The following is a 24,006-nucleotide window of genomic DNA, read 5'->3' as shown; positions in this document are numbered from 1 at the left end:
AAAGAAAGAGGATTTACCACTTTATGCATGTACACCTAATTACATATACAATCCTATGTTGTTATACTCTGCTATCCCAAGCCTACCAAAACCAAAGAAAGAGGAGAAACTGAGTGAAGAACCCAAGAAAGATGAAGTTGTTAGTACTTTGCTGAACATGGCTCTAGTGCCATTTGCATAACCCATGGTAGTTTCTACTATTGAGCCATAGAACAAGGAAGATGAAACTAAGAAAGAAGATGAACATGCACAAAAAATTTATAAATTCAAGTTCTTGCACTGCGAAGAGTATCCCCAAGAACAAGCAATGTTAAAAAAAAAGATGAAGAAAAAGGGGTCACTAGAAATTAGGTCCAATCCTGTAACTTTATATGAAGTCATAGTTATACCTTCCTGGGATCCAAATAATTTGGATGAAGATAAAATGAATATATACACTGAGTTATGTGCAAGGAAAGGTGAGCACACAAGGTTAAGGAAGGAGCATAAGAAAAATAAAGTACTACATGATGTGAAAGACCTATTGTTGGATGTCATGTCAAATGTTATTTTCAATGAAAATGCACCTATTTTAGATCAATTAGTACAAATTGTTGATAAAATCAATGACCCAGATATTGATACCTAATCAAAGTTTATGCAAATAGATGAGAAGAATTTTGAAAAAAAGGTGTTATTTCAATGAAATTTCTATAAAAAAAAGTGGCATTGTCTACTCACATTACCGATTTGGAGAGCATTGTGCTATTTTTTATTTATATTGTTTTAAAAATTGTGTAGTGTTCCCCTCCTTACCAATGAAATCAAGAATAAATTGAAAAAGGTAAGTACTTAGAGAAATGAAGGCCAATGCAAATGAATTAAAAGAAGATCCAAACAAATCATCATTGCATTGTTCTTGAGTGAGATTTCTCACAAGATTTCAATGTGATTGTTGCAAGAAAAGAACAATCTAAGGGCCAAGATCAATGAAATACAAGCATTGCTATTACTCATCTTGAAGTCATGCAAAATCATATCAATATTGCCAAGGATCTCATTGCCTCCCCGAGCTCGATAATTATAGACCATATGACAGATCTCATGACCAAGTTGATGATAGAAAAGAAGACTATTGAATTGATGAAGTCAAATTGCGACACTACAATGTCAATTACGTTCAAAAATCATCAAGAGTTTCTTGATCACTTTGGATTACATCCAAAGTAAGTATATTTCATGTTTAAAGTTTTTTTTGACATATTTACAAAGTTATAAGGAGATGATGTAACACTGCAAACAAAAGGATTTTGGAAAAGTTTTTTAAAAACTATTTCTACCGAGGAAGTATATATGCAGGGGGCGTTGTATATATTTTTGTGCATAATGATTTTGCCACTAATGTCAAAGGGGGAGATGTTACTCCCATATTATGTTGCCAATTAGAGTAAAAAAGATAGTAAATATGAAATGAATATGTTATTCGGTGAATGTAGTAACTGAGTCACTATACTGCTTGAGTAATGAAGGAAGCAAATGATAAGTGTATAGTTATTATCGAGCTCATTGCTCACCAAACTATTCAATACTCGTTGAGCAGAAGACCTCACCGAGCTAGACAAGGATAACCAAGAAAAGACACTACCAAGTGACAACATACAAAACACAATACTTACCAAGTGAAATAAAGGCTACATATAAGTTTAATTTGGCACAAAATATGATGTGAAATGATCATATCAAGAAGGAAACACTATTCACACAGTTCAAGTAAAATATTTTATAAGATTTTTTGAAGAAAACAATTTGATTGTTTTATGATTTCAAGGCACAAAAGGCTAATGAAAATGTTGTGGGGCAAAGTATGGAACAAAAATTATTCTAGATCATTGATTTTGATCAATGATATATCCTAGAGGATTCCTAAACCCTAATTAGGTCAGAGATCAAAGAGGAAAAAAACTAACTATAAAAGGACCTAACTAGAACATATTTATGTTGTTGTTAAGAGGAGTTTTGAAGCAAGAAAGATGTGTTTATGACAAAAAAAGGGTTGAATATATCAAAGGTCAAAGATTCAAGTTGTGTAAAGAGGAATTGAAATTCAATCATAGAAGGCGATGAAATATTGTGCAGAAGAGAGATTTGATCAAGAAAAGTAAGTTTCTATTATACAGATAATTTGTTGTTACTTTCTAATCAGTATAGTAGTTAAAACTATTTCACAAGGTAGACCCAACCATCTTTATGTAAATCACTTAACGGTACACACTTAGTACACTATTGTAAAATCCTTTAAGAAGGTAGATCTTAGTAGATATGATTATATACTCTTAACATAGTAAGTCACTAGAAGTGACAAAAAAATTGTAGCCTTAACAAGGCACCCTCTTACAATATTAGTGATGGATATGTGGGTATCATCCCTACCACGATTTTTCCTCTAACCAAAGGTTTCTACAAGACAAAATACTTGTGTTATGTGTTATGAGTTTATGGTTGATGCATGTTAGATTAGTGAAGTAAATTTCATTTAAAAGTATTCTGGTAAATGTTATAAGCTTACCAAGTTGCAAAAGAATCAAGGGAATTATTAAATTTGTTAAAGGTTAATTTTTTTAGAAGCTACTGATTCACCCCCTCTCAACATCCTACCTTTCTTAATATCCCAACAATTAGCTTAAACCACAATCCTAGTGCAAATTTTCTCACAGTCGGTGATCTATGTACATACTTAGGAAATCCTATTCTAGTACCACTTAATAAAGGGTTCTCCCCATAATACGACAAGAACATAACAAAAAATAGAGAAATAACAAAAAGTTGTAGGAACAAAATATGGGCTTCTTATTATCTCTACAAGTATAGAATTAGGAAATTGAAAAATACAATATGCAAAGTCACATGGGTGCCTTCCGTACAATATTCAACAAGACAAAGTTGTGAACCACCACCTAGAACTACTCTAGAAAAAAGTACAAGCCTTCATTATATAGAAAAGATTCCATTGCCCGAGAAGGTTCTAGATATTTAGCCCTAAGCCTTGAGGTTAGCTGACCTATATATAACTATTATTTTCATATTTGTTACATAGGGTGGACTCAAAAAAATTACAAATTATAATTTTGGGTACGCCAACTCCTAGAGTCCATAACTATTGCAATTCAACTCTGATTGTTTGTTATAATTAATTTTCAAAAATGACAGCTCTTGATCTAGAATGCACCGACCATGTTAGCACTATCAAGATGGGTTTGACCTCATTTTGAAGTTGTCCAGGCCTTCAAAATTGAGTTCAAATATTTTGTAACCAAAAACCTCAATAACTTATGCAATACATATGGTATGTCAATGAAGCTTCACTGGCAAGTTGTGACTAACATGAACTTCTACCTATGAAATCAGAATATTCTGAGTTTGTATGACCCACTTGCTAAAAATAGTAAATTTCCACAAATAGTAACTCTACATTGAAATAACTCTTATTGAAAAGATAGAAATAAAAATATTTTTCGGTGATACAAGATAAAACAAAAATATAATATGTGAACAAAATAGCATTGACTACTCATTTAGTATTGGTACTATTTTTCACTTTATTAAACATCTCACAGCATTACTAAATAATTGCAATACTATAGCTCAATGCTACACCTGAGTTAAATATGATATCAATATTATAATACAACACATAAAGTGGATGCAATAAATTCACTCCCAATGATGCACATCCATCTAGGTTTCCCTAGGTGCAACACACATAACAATAAAGTAATACATGATAAATATTATGCAAAATGCATGACACCTTGTGTGTGTGTGTGTGTGTGTGTGTGTGTGTGTGTGTGTGTGTGTGTGTGAGAGAGAGAGAGAGAGAGAGAGAGAGAGAGAGAGGTGGGGGGGAGATGCAATACTATAGTTCAATATGACGTCCATGTTAAATACATATACATACACTCAAATATATATGTGTGTGTGTGTGCATATATATATGTACATATGTACACACACACATATATATATGTACATACATATATATGTATGTATGTATACATACATGTGTATATGTATATATATACATACATATGTGTGTATATATACATATACATACATACATACGGACATATACATATGTATGTGTGTGTGTAGACACCCACACACACACACACACACATAAAGAGAGATCTTTGGATAGGTGGAGAGGAGAGATAGGGAAGGAGGGAGAGATGAAGAAGCAAGGAGGGAGATGTATGTAAATAAATATAAGTAGGAATGGGGGATGAAGATGTATAGAAAAAGAGGCATGTGAGTGTGTACATATGTATATGTATATGTATATGTATATGTGTGTATATATGTGTATGTGCGCGCACACACACAAGTAATTAATAATAGAAAATTTATCGCCTTTAAAAAATTATAATATCTTCTTAAATTAAGAATCATCATTATTGCTCCTAGAGATCCAAAATAATTCTCAAACATCTTACCAATATATACATGAAATATAACTTGAAGTATAAGAAATTAAAACACATTCAAATGATGCTTGTATTTATTTCATATATATAGTTTGATGATTTGGGTATTTCCAATACTTTGGGTTGGGTTTCCTTAGCAATACAACCCAAAGGGTTGGACTTGTATGTCAAAGACTATATGTGCCTTTTTGGTAAATGTTTAAAAATGAAATGATGTTAATAATGCTTTCCATCAATTATGTGCTTTTTTAAATGTTAAGCCAAAATATGACATAGCTACATAGAGCTCCCTTTTACCTTTCTAACTAGGTAAAGTTTTTCACATTTTCAAAAGTTATTTTTTGATCTTTCATTTATTTTTCAAGTGTCTATTTTTCATCATAATTTTAATGCATGATATTTTTTATCTTATTGTTTACTCGTTCATCAAAATTTGAAACAATTTACATTTTAGAAACTAGAGTCCATTTTACACACATTAAAAAAATGATTTGATTTTTTATTAGTTCCAAAAAACTTTAGGAGGGGAGCATGCCCATTTTAAAATATTTTAAAGGATGTTTCCACTTTTAGAATCAATATAAAAATCATATATTTTGTAAAAAAATTAGTAGAAAAAATGGGCATAAACTACAAGATGTCACTCAATTTTTCACTAAGGAATTGAAAGGCACACCAAATGCAACATTTTTTTTATAGAAATAGGACCACTTTTTTTTTGGCCCCCCCTACACTATAATCTCCACTATTTAAAGAAAAAAGTAGTAGTTTACAAAGTAGATTTAGAGAAATATCACTTGCATTCTTGTCACACCTTCAAATTTTGAGCGTATTTATTTTCAAATTCTCATCCATTATAAAACAAGTTCTTGATTTCATGAAAGAAAAATCACCAAAGAATCCCTTTTGGTCCTCCATCTTCGTTTACTTACTATATCACCATCTCTCATTAATGTAGGCACAAAACATTTTTAATCAAGCATGCAAGGTTATGTATTTAAAGGATTAATACTCAAGGCTACTTTGCAATATATAAATAATGAATCAAAATACAACAACAAATCACACATTTTTCTTTAGCAATGTTACAAGTTTGATGTAATGGCCTTCTTTGTCTACACTTCCATTTGGTATACATCCTTGTAGAGTTTTCAAATTTCAAATCTGAACTATCTTTAAAATTGACTTTAAGGTGAGTAGTTCTCTAAAATCTCAATTTGTGCCTCCACAATGTGTTTTAGCATCACTTTATTTCACTTGCTTGAAATGGGACTAGGCTTGGTTATCTTGAGTCAAGTAAAATTCTTATTGCGAGATAAGAAACCGTGATTCCCTTCAATTAAACTCACACCCATTCTTATGCGGATCAACTAATATTAATATATTTAAACATGTATATTTATTTTTTATTTTGAAATTAACTTTGCATAAAATAATCCAATGAGAAATTATATAGTACAAGAATTAAAGTCAACTAACCTACATTGAATGAAATCAAATTTAATGACTTCTCTTTTATTTTTAATTTAATTTCAATTCATTATTAAAAGTCTAATTATGACTTTGTTTTTCCTTCAATTACAAAATTATTTTCACCATATCATATAAGTTTAAAATGACATTGCAAATTATTGCCATCATTATTATAATTATTTTTTCTTATAATTAACTAATCTATTTGAAACCAATTTAAGAATATAAAAAGACAACTTTTCTTTGACAATTGATTACATTAAATTTATAGATTTATAGGTACAAAAATAGTACCCAATAAAATACAAAAACAGAAAGCACACAATCAGTCTATAAATTGTATCATGGTCCACATCTATCTAACTTATTTATAACATGAAATTGGACCACATTCTTCTACTTTGTATCTAATCACATGAAAACGCCCTATAACCACAAGAAAATGATAGCATGGTTTCAACTAGAATCATGGAGTCGGATTCCACACAAAGCATGAATGAAGGTACAAGAGAAAAGTGCATCTAACCATAGAAACTCTATCAAACATCTCATCCTAAACCTTAGCAACTCAAAAATCACATCAATACAAAAGCTCATTCCTTTATCATTGTCATCCACTACGATACCAAACAAAGATCAATAGTAACCGGTTTGTTTCTTATCCTCAGAAATAGTGCTACGTTACACACCCTCCACGCACCACAAGAATATTTCTTCTTGATATCAGACATAAAGGACCCACTTTTATATTATTCCCATGGTAGCGTAACCGTTGCAGCGTTTCAAAGGTTAGTATTCCAAAACTGTCTTTGCTTTTCATCTTTAAACATACTATTGTCATTCCTGCGCTGCAGTTGACATTCAAATCAATTGTTTTCTTGTGTACTTTTTTTGGGTTTGTTTGCATCATCATCTGCCATCCTCAAATCATACTTAGTCTAATTTCAGGAGTATTTTGCCATTACTGTGGTCATAAGATAATGTTCTCACTTTAATTTAATTCAAGAAGTCTTCCTCTATTCCTTTATGTGCTATGGAAACAACATAATGTCTTCCGAGATTTCTCAGTGTGTTTATCATCTGTTCATGAGATCTCAGACAAATGTTTGTTAGGTAATGGTATGTAATTTTCTCTGAGATGGGCTCAGTAAAACTAAATCATTGCGTAGATTTATATTCTTGCAAGAGTGTGAATTGTGATGAGGAGAAGAAATTTCAGTTCTTCTCAAAGCAAAGTATACTGCCACCTTTGGGCTCCAGGTGCAATTCTGATGTGAAGATTAGTAAATATATCATTTCTCCACATTCTCCTCGCTACAGGTAAGAACATTTAGAACAGTTACAGCATACATTTTGCCCATGATTTTATACATAATCTATTTAAAAGTCATTGAAGCTTGATTGACCAAACTTCATTTTCAGTAGAAGAGGAGTTACTGTTGATGGCATAAATGTTGCAACTTTTTTTTTTTCTGTTTTCCTTTCTTTTTCTTTTTTGGTTAGTTATTCTGTATGTTCAGTATGCAATTGTTTCAGTGGATTGAATAGCTTTATATCAGGCGTGCATTTTCCAAATGAAATCTTTGTTTTAAATTCCTTGAATTTAGTATTTTACCACCCATCATCAAAATAATCAAGTATGATTAGATTAGATGATAGCTCAAGAAGTGCAATCTTACATGAGAAATTCATCTTTATTGGATTATGGGTATTGATATCTATGCTCTTATAACAATATTATGATGATATACATTTAAATGATTAAGTTTTTACGAATAGGAAATCTATTCTATCATAATCACAGAATGAATATAATCCAATCACACCTAAAGAGGAGTTAAACCTTAATAACATAAGTGAAAAAACATACCACCATCTTGGAATCCTCGAATATTTAATGATAATGGACATTAATGTTGGAAGTGTCTTCTTTTAATACGTTGTTAACTGGTACATGAGACAAAAATTAGCATCTCCTGTTAAGGTTAAAACCTAGTCTATATGCCAGAACTTACATTTGAACAATGAGAAAATGACATTTAATCTGTTATACATGCCATTTACTCTTGAGCAACGAGAAGCATTTAATCTGTTATGCTTCTGTTAGACTTGGAAGGCATGGCAAGGATTGAAATTACGATGATATGACTGTAACCAACAGGTATGGAAGCAATTTCAAAATCTATGACTTCAAGAGTATTAAAAATGTATAAGATTTTTTCAAATTTGATATGTATAATAAATATTGAAATATTTTGTCAAAAGACTATATGTAAAATTATTCGTTATTATCTTATTAAATATATGTGATACAAAATGTCCTTGAAAGTTAAACTAATAGTTATTTGGACAACACAAAATATGACCTAAAAAAATTAAAGAGAAAGAAAGTTATACAAAACATTGAAATGAAGACTATAGGGAAACAAATTGGAAGTCAGTACTTCAACGTATATCATTTGAAACATTTCATAAGTAGCAAGGGTAACTTGTATGTGTTTTGTGGGGAGGATAAAGGGAGAAGGGGAGACCGTGCCCAACATGCTTATGGACCCTCTATATGATAGATTCTCGTCAACATCTATAGCTTCCCAACCAATAAGAATGATGTTTTCCTCAAGCTCATCACATGACTAGTTTTGAGTATCTTTGATAGATATATAAGGAGAGATTAAGAAGAAAAATATCCTTATCTGAAAGGGACAGCTCAAACCATTGATAGAATCTAGGAGATCGATACAAACATTGTAGCTATCCACTCTAGTAACCAAAGAATAAAAGTGGTGGCAAGGGCTAGACAAAATGTTGTCTGACGATAATGTTGGAAGATGAATAGAAGCTCTTTGAAAACTATGAGGTAACATTGAGAGGACTCAAAATGGTTTTTCTAGTAAGAGGATTTTGTACAAGATGGTAGAGAAGGAAGAATCCTAATTACAGTACAAGGGTCACTCTTCCAATGTTCAAGCAAGTCTTAGAGAATACCACCAATTCTAATTTGTTGGGGTTGAAATGAAATTTGAATGGCCCGATTATGTCACCAATTCAATTTAGAGAATATAAAGGTTAGTGGACATAATAGAATGTGAAATAAATGTAAGTGATATTTTTCAAATATAAAAGAGTTAAAATAAAAAATATAGCATAGCTACCTGAAAACTTGATGAAAAAAATGCACCCCTTCGCCTTGCCCCCCCCCCCACCCCCAACAACAAAGGAGATATGTCAAATAAAGATTTTAGGAGTAAAAGGTTAGAATAAATAATGGATATTGCACTCATTATGCACAAACATAGTACAAAAATTGCTTTCCACATTATCAAAAAGGGTTAGCCTAAGCTTGTCAAATTGAAGAGATCATTTGATATTTGGCTTTTACATGATAAGAAAATGAGTTGAAATCAATACAAATCCTTTCTTAGAAGTATATTTGTGAAAAGGAACATTAGCATATTGTTTCCAATCCTTCCACCTAGATGTTGAGAAAGAAATATTTTGTGTAACTCATAAGAAGGCGTGAATTCAATTATTGTTTTAAAGTTTTCTTGGTTAGCGATGCTTAAATTGAGCTTTGCTTTGGGCTAGGGGTAAAAATGGCACAAGGATAATTGGAGTCATCTAAAGTTTGATTACTTTTTTGAATGACTTAAGGGAGTGGCTTTGGGAGTAGCTATGAATGACTTATTCTTAAACAAGGTACTTAGAGGTTACCACATATATTGTTGGATAATGTGCAACCCATTGCAAAATTCATTCTCATCTCAAAGGAGCTAAGATTTAATAGATTAAATTGATCATGAGAAATCTAAACAAATGGAAACCAAGGTCATTATAGGCTAGTTACTCAAATGATGAACCACAAGCAATGCTATTTATCAAACAAGATATTATAGGAATCATTATAAAGACAAGATTTCAAAAAACTACTTAGTTCATAAAAAATACCTTGTTTGTTGATATCAACAAACCCTAGTCTACTACATTCTCTTGGTAGAAAATAAAGGTCCAAAGCACCATGAAAATATTTATTGTGATATGAATTTCCCAAGAGAAAATATTGTGGATTATTGTCAATCATGTAGTATGAAGAGTATCTACAAGAACTTTAGATAAAATTCTACATTTAGTTCTTCTAGAAAAAGTGTTTGGTGATCCAATATGTAAGATTTTCCTTTATTTTTTTAACCATATAAATTATAACATCTTAGTCTAATAAGTTTAAAATGCAAAGAAAGAATTGGGTAGTGTGAAAAATTCATCATTGTCAATGAGTTTCTAGACAAAGGAATGGAGCCATCCAAGAGGTTAGGAAAAAAATTACCTATGATATTATGTCTTATTCCCTTGAATTCTAAAGCCCTAAACTAGAGAAGAATAATTTATTAGCCTTCATCCTTGAGGAGCATGAGTAAGGAATTGTCCATAAATGTATATTGATTAAGAAGATATATTCATGAGACACATAACTATAAGATGGAATTAGCAAGAATATAATCAGAACTTTTAAAAGACAAAACTTGAAATGAGGACATAAGAGGTCAACCTTGCCTTAAAGATCAAAAAGATCCAAGTGTTTAGATTGACCATTATTGATGGTAAGAAAAGTCAAAGCATCTACTAAATACATTTGGACCAACAATAGAAAAGTTGGATCACAGTCAAGAACCACCCAACTCTGTAATGTAAACTTTTCAAATACAATTCCAATGAAGAAATCTTGTTTCTTGAACTACAATGATATTGAGCTAAGACCACATTTAATTTGAACAAATCCAATTTATTCAAATCAAACCACAAGCAAGAGGAGATGTCCAATTCACATGGCTAAAGCCTTGTAACTTTATATAAGACATTCAATAAAGTGACGAGTCTCCAATTGGAAATAAACTTCAAATCCCTAACTTTAGGTATGAATTTGAGAAATATTTTCTTTATTAATGATACTAGGGCTTAAAGAACCAGTATAATAATATTCTAGATAGATCTTGTATTGATCATGGCTAATTTTATCTTAAAATATTTTTAAGGAATTCACAAAGAAAACCATCATGATCATGTAATATATCATTAGTCATACCAAATGTAGCCCAATAAATCTCCTCCTAAATTATGACTTTTTCACAAATTGCAAATTAAACTATGTTAGGGTAAGAAGAGGCCACATTCAAGTATGTATTATACATCACTTTCTTTCTATCTAATGAAAATATTGGTATTTGTTCTAGTGCCTACTATTTTTGAATTTATAGCTAAAGTGAAAGACAGACACCATTAAAATAGGTAAATGCCCAAGAACCTAAGAAATCCTAAGATCTACAACAAATGTAGGCAAGATTAAAGAACATGACTCAATATTGCTTGATGGAATGAGAAAAATCAAAGCTAGGGAAAATGCATTCAAATCAAACAAAGCCTCTCTTATTCTCCTCACTCTGCCCAAAAATAGTTTTAATCCTAAGCAAACAAGATAATGATAAGTTGAATTCTTTTTAAGTCTTTAATAAAAAATATATGGTTTCATGTGTTGACTTTCTTTTATTCTTTATATGTTAGTTCTAAAGATGAAGTCAACTAGATCTTTCTTAACTATTTACAATCAATTTATTAAAAAAAAATGTTGTCTCCTTATAATTATATAAATTTCATAATTGAAGTTATGATTATATAAGTGTATTTTAAAAAAAAAAAAAAAAATCTCAATTCATTAAATTTCATTTTAGAAGAAGATGAAAAAAAACTTTAAAGGAGATGAAATAAAACTTTAAAGTTCTCATGAAATTAACTAAAATCAAATTACATATTGTTTTGTTTAATTCATTTAACTCAAAAATACAACATTATTATTAAGATATAATTTTAATATATTTTGAATAACTTTCTTCAGATTCTAAGTCTAATATGACTCTTACTGATTATGATCATTCTTTATTCTTAAATTTTTATTTTATTATCGTATATTTTAAATAATAGAATATTCAATTTTTTTTGAAATTTAAGAATTTGTGGCTCAGTATTGAATAAAGAATACAATTTTCTTGAAACAGCTAATTCATTGAGGGTGCCTTTTAATTTCATGAACACAGATGCTGGCAGATTTTTCTGATTATTTTGGTGGGATATTCAGCATGGATGTGCCCATTTGAGCTTGGGTTCATCAATACTCCAGAGGGAGGACTTCTTATTGCTGATACTATTGTTGACACATTCTTTGCTATTGATGTCATTCTGACATTCTTTGTAGCTTACATAGATGATAAAACGAACATGTTGATACATAATCCAAAAAAGATATTTATAAGGTATATTTAAATTATGCCAAAACAAATTTTCTCTTCTTCATAAATTCATTTTCTTTGATTAGATGATAATTCTCAAGAACAACTAATAAGATATTAGTTTATAAGAATTTGCTAAATCCTATGTTCTGATTAGATAAAGTGAGATAGGGCTGGAACCCATACAATAAAGAAACAATATCCTCTATGTTGACCTGGATTATTTGCAGGTATATTTGTACATGGCTAATAGTAGATGTGGCTTCTACAATACCATTGGAGGCTCTGAGTTATCTCATCAGAGGACAACATGCAGGCTTCAGCTTATACTACAGTTTACTCAACATCCTTCGCCTTGGGCGTCTAAGGAGAGTCAAGGCTCTTTTCACAAGGTATTCTTAGTTTGGTTGTTTCTCTGAGTTTCAAGCTTCTACTTTTTTTTCAATCGATAATGTGGTCCGAACGCCAGATTAATTGTTATTTTAAGTTAATATAATTATTATATTACGTGTTAAATTCAAGTAGACTCAAACCCAAGACCTTCCAAGCAAGAGGCTCAGAAGTTACCATTGTGTTGTAGGCTCTTGTCTCTGAGTTTTCAAGCTTTCACAATATGTAATTGTGGATAATTTTGTGGAAGGAACTATGATAAAGGACATAAGAGTTCATGGGTTTTCTTCTGAATGGCAAAAGCTTAGGGATTGATTTATGTGTATGTGAATGTGAATGCAGGCTCGAAAAGGACATAAGGTTTAGCTACTTTTGGATCAGATGTGCAAGGCTTGTCTGTGTAAGAATCAGTTATTTATAATACCTGAGATTTTATTTGTAGGTTTCATTTGATTTAATTTCTATAATATACATATTAATCTGTTCTTATTGAAGAGCTTTAACATGTTTTTGCTGTGGAGATAAAAATCTCCACAGTTCGTAATATGATCAAATCCAGTAACTCCAAGATTTGGTTTTAAGGAGATTGGAAATCTGGTTTCATCTTTTGTCACGTGTCAGATCTTTACGACTCAACAAACTAGTATTTGATGGATAATCTACATTTGGCTGCTCTCCCCATTTTTCTAAAATACTTCAATACATATTTTTCAGGGATTGTTATTGAACTTGAAATCTTGACAAGAATTTATGTTCTATATGGCATATAACATTATAATCAACCAATTTCTTTATATTTATGATTGTCAAGTCCTATGCCCTATTATCTGTGCTGTAAAGTGAGGGAAGAATTTGTTGAAACTTGAAGCATCAGCTAAATGGTGATTTTTGAGTATATATATAAAGGATAGTTTATATGATTCAGGAGAGAATGTGGTTATCTCCGTGTAAGAAAATTTAATGCTGTAGCATTTACCAATTTCCCATGGATATTTTTACTAGTCTATTGTAAATTCGATGGCTGGTTTTTCTCAAACCTGCTTGTAAATTTAAAAATTATTACATGGTTCTTTGAAAATTCATGTGTAATATTGAAAACATAATGTTTCCTGCTATTCTCAGTGGCTCAATGTTATGCAAAACTTTTGGTTGCAGGTAACCCTATTTGCAGTACATTGTGCAGGATGTTTATATTACCTACTAGCAGATCGGTATCCAGACCGGAATAACACATGGATTAGTTCTATACTTCCAGAATTTGAACAACAAAGCTTTTCAATTCGTTACATTGCCTGCATATATTGGTCAATTACAACCTTGAGTACTGTTGGGTATGGAGATATACATGCAGAAAATGCCAGGGAGATGATCTTCATTATATTTTATGTCTTGTTCAATCTTGGCCTCACTGCTTACTTGATTGGCAATATGACCAATCTCGTTGTAGAAGGAACTAGTAGAACCATGCAGTTTGTAAGATTTCTTCAACTTCATATCAATTTTCTATCTAAAAATATTCATGGATTGCAGAATATATGTGCGTTTCTATGTTTTATTTAAGCTTGTAATGTGCAATGCCCAGACACTAACCTTAACTGAATAGAATTTCAGAGAAAAAGAATATGTGCAGCATCAAACTTTGTTCATAGGAATGATCTTCCACCGAAACTCAAGGAGCAAATATTGTCATACATGTGTCTCAAATTCAGAGCAGAGGAGCTTCAGCAACAAAAGCTCATGGAAGAACTTCCTAAGGCCATTAGAACTAGCATATCAAGAAGGCTTTTTACACATACTGTTGAAGCTGCTTATCTTTTTCAAGGAGTCTCACCTGATTTCCACTTGGATTTGGTAAGTTCTCTAGTATCCCTTGAGCTTAAAGGAAAATTTACAAGTGATTGCTTACAGATTAAAAACCAAGCAATCAATGAATTCTCTAAATAAATACGAATCATGAAGTTGCTTCAGTATCTTATATCTTTTTTAAAGGTTAGCTATGGTTTATATGGTGTTCACGCGGTAAAAAGCCTTTCTGACCATTTGAAAATATGTTGCTGAGCATGGCCTGGCACGAACCGGCCAGAAAAAATGATTTAAATTCCATAGATTTTGCATTTGTTTGTTTTCTTGATTGAAAAAGAAATGAGATTTTTCTGGTTTGGCACATCTTATACAGCAATTTCTAAACCAGTTCATCACTGTTGTAATTGCACTTCCTTACCACCAGAACATGACCCACAGGATAATATTTTTGAGGAACAACATTGCAATGTGAAGATGATCATAAACATGTTCTGAGTATTGAAAAAATCAGGCTCATTTAAATGCCTGCAGTACCTTTTTTCAGGTTTCCTTTTTCCTCTGATACCGCTCAAAACCACTTAAAAGATTTGGTCTCTCTGACATGGGTTATAACTTACAGGCACTTTTCAGTAGGTTTGACTCCAGAAATTCATGGGGTGCTAACTGCAATAATCTAACCACACTTCTGTCTATCATCTCAATGTTTTACCAGATAAAAGTGAAGAATACTAGCGAAGTAAAATATTTTTCAAGATCATTGGGAGTGTATTTAAGATATAGCTTGCATAACAAATTGCAATATTCAGTGCAATATGATGCACTACTTATTTCTCCATGCTACTGTACAATCATGACCAAAATTAAACACAAGACCTGAAAAATGTTAATGTTCATTATGAATACAAACTGTATGCAGCATAGTTGAAAAGTAACCTTAACTCATCAATGTACTGAAGGTTAGGGAGTCTCATATGTTTCACTTATAATAACCTGTGGGTCACCATCATTTAAACAGTAATACCCTATTCCAGATTATGACAACTTATATGTTATTTTTCATGTGTGGGCAGCTGCTAACATTTTAAGGAATAGTTCTCTTATTTTATAAACAATGCTCCAAGTTTTGGCAGATTTGTTAGATCTTTTCATTTTCGAAAAAAGTAATGTCTTGAAATCAGATATCATTGGTAACATGTTTCCATTCAATTATAACTGACTTCAAATTCGGACTTGGATTGGAAAGGTAGCAGAGATGAATGCTGAATATTTCCCTCCGAAAGAAGACATTATTCTACAGAATGAAACACCTAGTGACATATACATACTAGTATCAGGGGAAGTGGTAAGTACGATCTGCACTTTTTTCTGGCTTTTCTTTTTCAAGTTTCTCCTATTACCTCTACTACAATTCAAAGTATACTTTAATGTGCCTTTTCTCAACAACCCTAATATAATTTGAATGTCTATAGGCGTATCTTATCGTTTTTAATTTAAAAGGAAACTCGTCTTATCTATTAATCTGTTTTCAGATGAATTAAGTGGTATCCGGAATTTGTTTGTTGGATATTTGTTTTTTGGAAAGAACTCATATTTTTCAAATGGTTCCTTATTTTGGCTGCCCTTAAACAGTGATTTTGAGAATTCATCTGGAGTCATCCTATGTGTTTGTATGTGAAAAGCCTGGTTGCAAATAATGTACAGTGCAAAAAAGGATTCTGACTATTTGTGTCACTTACAGGAAATGTTGATGGATGAGAATGAAACTGAACATGTAAGCTATCTATTTAGTTATCTTTTCCGATCTATGCAGTCTTGGATTTTGTTTTAATTTAAACAATAATTTATCATGCAAAACTTGTGATGATTATAGGTTGTACAAAGCTTATGGTCACCAGGAGATATGTTTGGTGAAATGGGAGTTTTATGTCAGAAGCCACAGTATTTAACAATGCGAACAAGGAAACTATCTCAACTGTTGAGGCTGAGTGGAAGTGTTTTACTGAATAAAATGCAAATGCGAAAAGCCGATGCTAAGATCATCATCAGCAATTTATCTTTTCAGGTAATTATTTTTTTGTCATTGTAAAATTTCTGCAAACGATTCAACTTAATCAATAACAATAGTTATGCAAGTCACACAGAAAGTATCATCTCTTGTTAATTAATAGCTTCCATTCATTTTGATCTAAGCTGCCGGTTCGGATTTTGGTTCGTATGCGGGTTCGATATTCGGGTTCGACATTCGCTTGAATTTTTTTTGGGCTGGGTTCGGTTCGTTTTGGGTTTGTTCGTACAAGATTTTTTTTAAAAAAGAAAAATTATATATATGTAAACATATGCTACATCAAATAAATTTATACACCACTATGCTAATATTATAGCAATTTGGCAACATACTATATATATTCAGGATTTATACACCACTATATCAATTCAAAATAAACAAACCACTATTTAAGAATCTAAGATTGATTGCAGTCACATAGGTCTGGCTTGTTTGCAACGTCTTAGGCAGTTAGACTGGTGCATCCCTTTTGTTGAATAACAAATATAAATATTAGATTATGATATTTATAATTTATTTATTAACTTGTGCCTTTGTTGTGAAAGGTGATTGTGTGCCTTTGCCATTAACCTGTGTGCCACTGCCTTCAATGGTGATTGGTGCCGCTGTCGTTAATGGTGAAGTCACTGAAGGACTTTACAAATGAATCATTGAAACGTCTGGTGACTTAGCCTCTAATTGTAATATCGTGGCACAATCAAGTAGCTCCTCTTTGTTATTGAAACGTCTGATTGCATTCCATGTTTTTTAGGTTTATTGCAAGTCTTTACATTATAATATTAATAAAATAAATTTAAACTATTGCCGTTGAAGTCAACCAAAACAAAAATTGTTTTAAATTCACTCCCGTGCTTTCACATTCACTCGAAATGGAGCAATATTCGGCCTGGGTCCATATAACCGACTTCACATCGAATTTTACCTTCAAATTGTGATTTGGAATCGAATATGAATCAACTTCACATACATAGACAGCGAACCGACTTGCGAATTTCTAGTTGCCAAACCGAATATGGTAACTTAGATTTTGATGCTCACATACTCATGATATATCTCAGTACTATAATAATTCAAGTTCAACAAGTTGAAAAATATGAAATTTACTTGTAACTTAAGTATAATACAATAAACCAAAAGTAATATTGAGCATATTAAAATTTTGGGATAAAAAAAAAGATATCATTTCGAGAAAAAAATAGCATACTCATTTAAATAAACAAATACATTTTAAATTGTAGAAGTTGTCAATCCAACTTCATGAAGTGAAGATACCTACATGTAAAGATAACCTGTCACCAGGAAGAATGGAATAAAAAAGCAAGGATTTGGGCTTCTTTGAAAATATGAAAGATTATATTATCAAATCAAACGAATTTTAGATGAATGAACAGTGTACAATGATCAATCCTTATAAAAAAGATCTGGTAACCTAAAATAAGAAACCCTAGAAAGCAATCATTTAATAATTAATATAATGATTAAATGTCATTAATGCATAAAATGATATCTTAAGAGGGAAGTAAAGTTAATGATCAAGTCAAGATGACTTAATAATTAAGTTATTGTTTTATTCTATGTGCCCCACCCCCCACCTTGAAATGAGCAACAATGCAGCTACAAGAAATGCATGAAAAACAAGGCAATTATAATGCTGAAAGCAAACCCCAACAACATGACCTAATGAGGTATCCAATCACAACCAAATCTCTATAAATTGGAGAAATAGAGAAAACCACAGTGGGAAAACTCTACTCTAAAAAGAAATAGAAACTAGTGAAGTATTGTAGAAGCCTCCAAAGTAGAGAATGCCCCTGAAAATGGGAACATAAGAATGATCATGAAGAACACCACTGAAGCATGAAGAAGCTACAAAACACCTTCGAAAAGTAACTACTAATCTGAAGAACCTCCATTGAAATAGAATGTGACCAGATAGAGAAGACAATAATCTACATGAGTGCCCTCAAATGACACTACCTGAAGCAGGAGGAAAACAACTAAATTCGAAGATATAAATGGCATAAAAAAACCAAAACATGAAGAGCTGATCAATTGAACATGGAACATGACCAAATAGAGAAGACTATAATTTGCATGAGTGCCCACAAATGACACTACTCGAATCAAAAGAAAAAGAAAGGAAAACGACTGAACTCAAAGGTATAGATGACATAAAACACCAAAGCCTAAAAAATTGATCAATCAAACATAGAAGGTTGCCTCCAAAATAGGAATGAAAGAGTGTCCATATAGTAAATGATCCATCTCACCGAAATGCATATGTACCCAGCCATTGCATCCGCTTAGTACATAGGAACAATACTATATGCATGGCTTACTCCGACAAACTAAGAAAGCATTAGTAGAACCGACAAGAGAAATTCCCCCCCGCCCCCCCCCCATAATGTAGACAAGGGAGAGGTGACATGCAACTGAAAAGGATGGCCAAGAAGAACTGCATATCAAGGAACTAGGAACAACAAGATACATAGAAAATACATAATAGATTTGTAAGGTGATTAGTCTCTAGACACAAATCATGAGGTTAATGTCGTGGAAGTGTTCTCCTCCATTTTGACATCACAGAATTGAGTCAACCCTACGTATTTTTCTCATGGATTTGTAGGCGTATCTTTGTTTTAACGCATTGATTAGACATCATGAAAATGATTCATTATCTCCGAATTGTTCTCTATGAAGTTTTGTTTATGTGTTCTCTTGAAAGTTTTCGATTGAGATTATCTCCAATTGTTTGTTGGTAAGAGTTTCCCTTCTACTACTACAAACACTCGATTATTGGTGAACTTTCACGTCCTTTTTTTTTCTTTGCAGTGTAAATAGTTTTTGGTCTTGTTTTTTCCTTTGATGAAGAGCCCTTGGAATTCTGCTTGATTCGAGCTAACTTAGGTCCAAATCAGAGTAGTCTAGCTCAATGTATTTTTCTCATGGATTTGTGGGTGCATCTTCTTTGTTTTAACGCATTGATTAGACATCATGAAAACGATTCATTATCTACGAATTGTTCTCTATGAAGTCTTGTTTATGTGTTCTCTTGAAAGTTTTCTATTGAGATTATCTCTAATTGTTTGTTGGTAAGAGTTTCCCTTCTCCTACTACAAACACTTGATTATTGGTGAACTTTCACGTCCTTTCTTTTTTTTTTCTTTGCGGTGTAAATAGTTTTTGGTTTTGTTTTTGCCTTTGGTGAATAGCCCTTGAAATTCTGCTCGATTCGAGCTAACTTAAGTCCAAATCAGAGTAGTCTAGCTCAAGTTATAAGAGAAAAAATGAGATTTTTTAGGTTAACTTCATATTTTTATTAAAAGTCTCATAAAAGTGGGCTTTCTATTGGCAATTGCATAATATAAAATTATATTTGATATTTAAAGTGGATTTTGTGGTCCATTTTAAAATTTCAACTCATTTAGAGCTGATTTGACCATTTTTTTTTAATGTTTTATGAAAATAGCCTATTTCAAAACTATTTTTCATATTACTTTATTAGAAACTATAGTTGAATATTAAATATAATTACATGAGAAAACTTAGTCTATATAGTGAGATTTTTATTTCATATTGCATATATACACATGCAAAATATTTCATGAAAATCCACTCCCAATAAATTTTAAGTCTAACATCATTAAAAATGTGCTTTTGAAATGTGATTAAATATGCTATTGTATTTAAAGTTCATTTTTAATTATCAAATGCATATGTATATTTAAATCAACATTTAAGTGGGCTTTTGATTTACGGAACTGCATGCAATTTTAACATGTAAATGTAAATTTGAAATGAGTAGACGACTGTAGAACATGAAACCAACAAAAACAACTTTGACTTCAAGAGGAAGGATGGAAGGACATCCCTCTGCTCGGAGTTCCCCTCAGCCATTGCAAGTCTCACTCAACTGTCTTTTGCTTTGTCTGAACACCCTACAATACCCATAATGCATCCATCCTTTTGGCTTTTGTGGTGGCGACCTTGCTCTCCAATTCAGCTTTTTCTTTGTTCCAGGCTTCCTGCATAGCAACTTTCTTCGCTGCCCATTGATGTTGACTTTCTTTCTAGCCCCCAAGCTTTAGCTAAGTTTTTTTCCTTTTGAAGTTTCAAAAAGGTTCCCAAAAAGGAAACCTCCATGGTTGTCAGCGCCTCTATGAGAGGCGATTGTGTCTGTCCATGAAAATGATAGAGCTACCCGTCCATGTAGTAGCCATGTCCTCCTTTGAATAGCTACCCTATTCTAGTAGTCCCCAATTTATGTGGTAGCCAGTCTATATAAAGGCAGCCAACGCCTCTGCTACCGTGATGATAGTTTCCAAATTCTGAGACCTGGCTTGCTGCACAATCTTCCTAGTAGAATGCTCCATGGCATGAAGCTTAGTGAGGAACAGTTCGGCCTTGGCTGCAAAAGAGGCTGTGTCTGGTGGTTCCTCGTTCTCACTTTGTATCTCTACCTGATCCTCAGCAGTTGTCTCTAAGGGTGAAGACACCATGCCTTCTTCCTCGAGTAACTTGTCCACTTCCTCCAGGACGGTATCTGTCTTGGCCACATCCGTACCAGCCACTATCGTCATGCTACTCTAGGTGTGAATTTTCCCTGTTTTCTCCTCTCCTCCTACTGGTTGTACCACAAGAGGAACTGGATGGACTATTTCTGGGCCAAGAGGTGTTTGTAAACTCACTTTATGGGCACACTTTGTTTGCCACCTCAAATCTATGACTTTAGTACGGGAGGGTTGTTCCGGAAAGATTAGTGGCGCCATCTTCGGAACTGGTATTTTGGAAGCCCCCCATATCGGAATTTGTTGCCTGCCACGTATTCCTTACTTGACTCCTGCTTGATTCAGATTGCAATTATCGGCTGCCTCAATTCTGTCAGGATCACTAGGCGGTTTTTGGTAAAGCTCAGGAGGTTCTGCTACTCTTGTTGGAAGTGGCCCCTCTGTAGGTGGTAAAAACGTCACCGCCTGTGGAGTCCCCTATAGATGACTTGAGTGGATCTCCGCGTCCCATGAGTTGGAGGAGGATGAATCCATATCGCTACCTTCTTCTGAACTTTCGTCATCCTCTTCCTCTTCTGCTTCTTCGATCACTACTGTTTGTTTTGGTTTTTTTTTCTTGGGTTCACCTCCATTGTGAGATCCTACATCCAGGGTATCCAGATGGAACTAGTAGGTCATAGCTGGTTTGTAAGGTTCTACTCTACTAACTGGTACCAGTGTCCCCTAGTGTTCGCTGCTCACCTGAGTGTGTACTGCTTCTAAGAACAAGGTGACTGAATGATGAGGCATATAAAAGGCTATATGTTTCAACTCCATGAATTTTTGAAGTTTATCAGAAAGAAATTTAGCCCAGTTATATGTTTGCCCTTTATACAATCCATCTACTATAGGTAACATCCATAAGGCAATGTCGGAAGTGCAGCTGCCTACAGTGAGCTTGCTTTTAACCAAATCTACAACACAACGCCATTCATCATTTGCTATGAAAATTTTCTTCAGACCCCTACTGTTCTTCAAGATTCCTTCCGACACATTAATTTCAACCATTTCTTCTTGTCTTCTATTGTCATAGAAATTTTTTCCACTTCTTGCCCTCTGTTGGGAATTCCAAAAACCTTACTTATTTCTTCTGCTGAATAAGAAACTGTCACCTATTGTTTGAAATGTTGTACTAGATATTTATGACATGATTTCTCATACCCTGTGATTAAATTCCGTAGTATAGGCTCAAACTCTTTTAATTCAAAAATCGGCATGAAAATGATTTTATCTACCTCTGCTCTACATAATGCTCTCTTCAGAGGATGGTCTATCTCTGCTTTTTCCCACCAAGTCCTGCACTCGCTTCGCATCACACTTTCAAATGTAATATTCTGAGTAGTGATGGTGATTTTCTGTGCCACTTTCCCTTTACTTTTTGTCATCTCCCTTACCTCCTTTTCTTGCAATGCGGCAGATTTCTTCTTTTTGGAGTCAATAATGTTTCCCCTGCTCGGATTTCCAATGCTTAGTTTTACCAATGTGTGTTGATGTGTTAGTTCCCAGATCTTTTCAACTGTTTGTATACGCCACCTGTACCAACTATTCTTACGATGTGACTGCTTGCAACAAAACCCTTTTTCGTTCTCAGAATTGATAGGTACGGTTGCGTGTACTGTCTTTTGCCATTGTACGGACTCCTCACGTACGGATGTTGTTATATCTTCCTCCCGTATCAATTTTGTCTGCTGTCTCTATCGTACGAATGTCAAAGACTGCCCATGCCATACGACCTGTTGCTGCAATACGGAATTCTTCTGTACGAAATCCTATCATACAGTCTCTCACAAAGAATGATGTCATATAGAATGATGATGTCGTCGTACGGAATTCTACCGTAAGGGTGGCTGCACTTCCTTCGTACAACTAACTGTAACATCTAGATTTTTCAGGTCTAAATTAACATCTAACAAACTCATGGAATACAGTTATAATTTTGATTTCATAGGAAGGCAGTTACATCATTCATGTTCATGTCCATGTTCATGTGAATATGAGATACCGTTAAAATCAATTACACAAAATTTCTTAACTACATACTTGAAATACCATTAAATGAAATTACTTTCTTCTGATACCACTATCATACATAGGGCTTCTGCAATCACGGATTCATTTTAGGGCTTTCGCAACCACAAATTCAATTTAGGACTTTCGCGATGACAGATTTCAATTGAGGGCTTCTGCGACAACGGATTCAATTTAGGGCTTCCACGACCACGGATTCAACTAGGGCTTCAGATTTCTTTTCCTTCCGATTTCTTATCTGTGATAGTTTCTCAAAATTAGATAAATACTTATATTCAATATTCATATAAATGAAAGTACACTGATGACAACAATGAAATACTTCAATTTAATCTTACCTTATGAATAAAAATGATAATACTTGTTTCCGATAAACAATTGAATGCATGGCTTATCTCTGTCTAACGCTTATTTGACATCTTGAGAGAGGTGAAACATTGTTAGGGGCTTAACCACCCAACCTCGGACCATAACATATCCCCACACGATCTCCAATGAGAAAGGCCCTCCCTACCCGGAATTGATAGGAAACATCTTACCATTCACTGGGCTTCAAGATATAAACACACCATACAACTTGGCGACAGAATATCACAGTAATAGGAATGTGCATGAACTATTATTTAATTCATATTAATGATAACTATTGAAATGTCTTAATTAATACTGGTTCATACTATTGAGAATTTCTTTTTCTTACCTCATCACCCATCATCTTAACTTCACAGCTGGGGGAATCCCATGTATTTGGGATTCTCAAATCAAATGGTTCTTTCAATTATTCAAAAAAAAATACAATTATTATTTCATATTCCATGATTTTGTTCTCAAAATTATCAACAATCCTGTTCATTTACACCTCCTCACCACAATCAGGACACCTAGCCAGTGAATCCTTGGTGCCATCAATTTAGTTTTACCAATTTGTCTTGTACCTTCTTCACCATAATCTGGCTCTTAGCCTA

General features: G+C 33.0%; 1 protein-coding gene across 2 annotated transcripts in view; it reads left to right on the top strand.

The window, feature by feature from the left end:
- Positions 1–6,724: 6,724 nt before the first annotated feature.
- LOC149529008 (potassium channel KAT3-like) overlaps positions 6,725–24,006 on the top strand; it is a 43,993-nt gene continuing 26,711 nt past the window's right edge. Inside the window, exons 1-9 of one of the 2 annotated variants that reach the window (XM_089811077.1) lie at positions 6,725–7,253; positions 12,017–12,232; positions 12,439–12,600; positions 12,941–12,998; positions 13,754–14,071; positions 14,210–14,449; positions 15,645–15,743; positions 16,140–16,172; positions 16,272–16,463. In XM_089811077.1, coding sequence (XP_089667203.1) covers positions 7,072–7,253; positions 12,017–12,232; positions 12,439–12,600; positions 12,941–12,998; positions 13,754–14,071; positions 14,210–14,449; positions 15,645–15,743; positions 16,140–16,172; positions 16,272–16,463 — 1,500 coding nt within the window. In that variant the 5' untranslated portion in view covers positions 6,725–7,071. The remainder of the gene's footprint in view (positions 7,254–12,016; positions 12,233–12,438; positions 12,601–12,940; positions 12,999–13,753; positions 14,072–14,209; positions 14,450–15,644; positions 15,744–16,139; positions 16,173–16,271; positions 16,464–24,006) is intronic. The other variant, XM_089811076.1, reaches the window with a different exon arrangement.

This window comes from Cupressus sempervirens, chromosome 11 (genome assembly GCF_028749045.1).
Source record: "Cupressus sempervirens isolate cs-2001-9-10 chromosome 11, ASM2874904v1, whole genome shotgun sequence".
Classification (NCBI taxonomy): Eukaryota; Viridiplantae; Streptophyta; class Pinopsida; order Cupressales; family Cupressaceae; genus Cupressus; species Cupressus sempervirens.
Note: the sequence above shows the minus strand (reverse complement) of the source record. Positions and strands in the feature narration are given on the sequence as shown.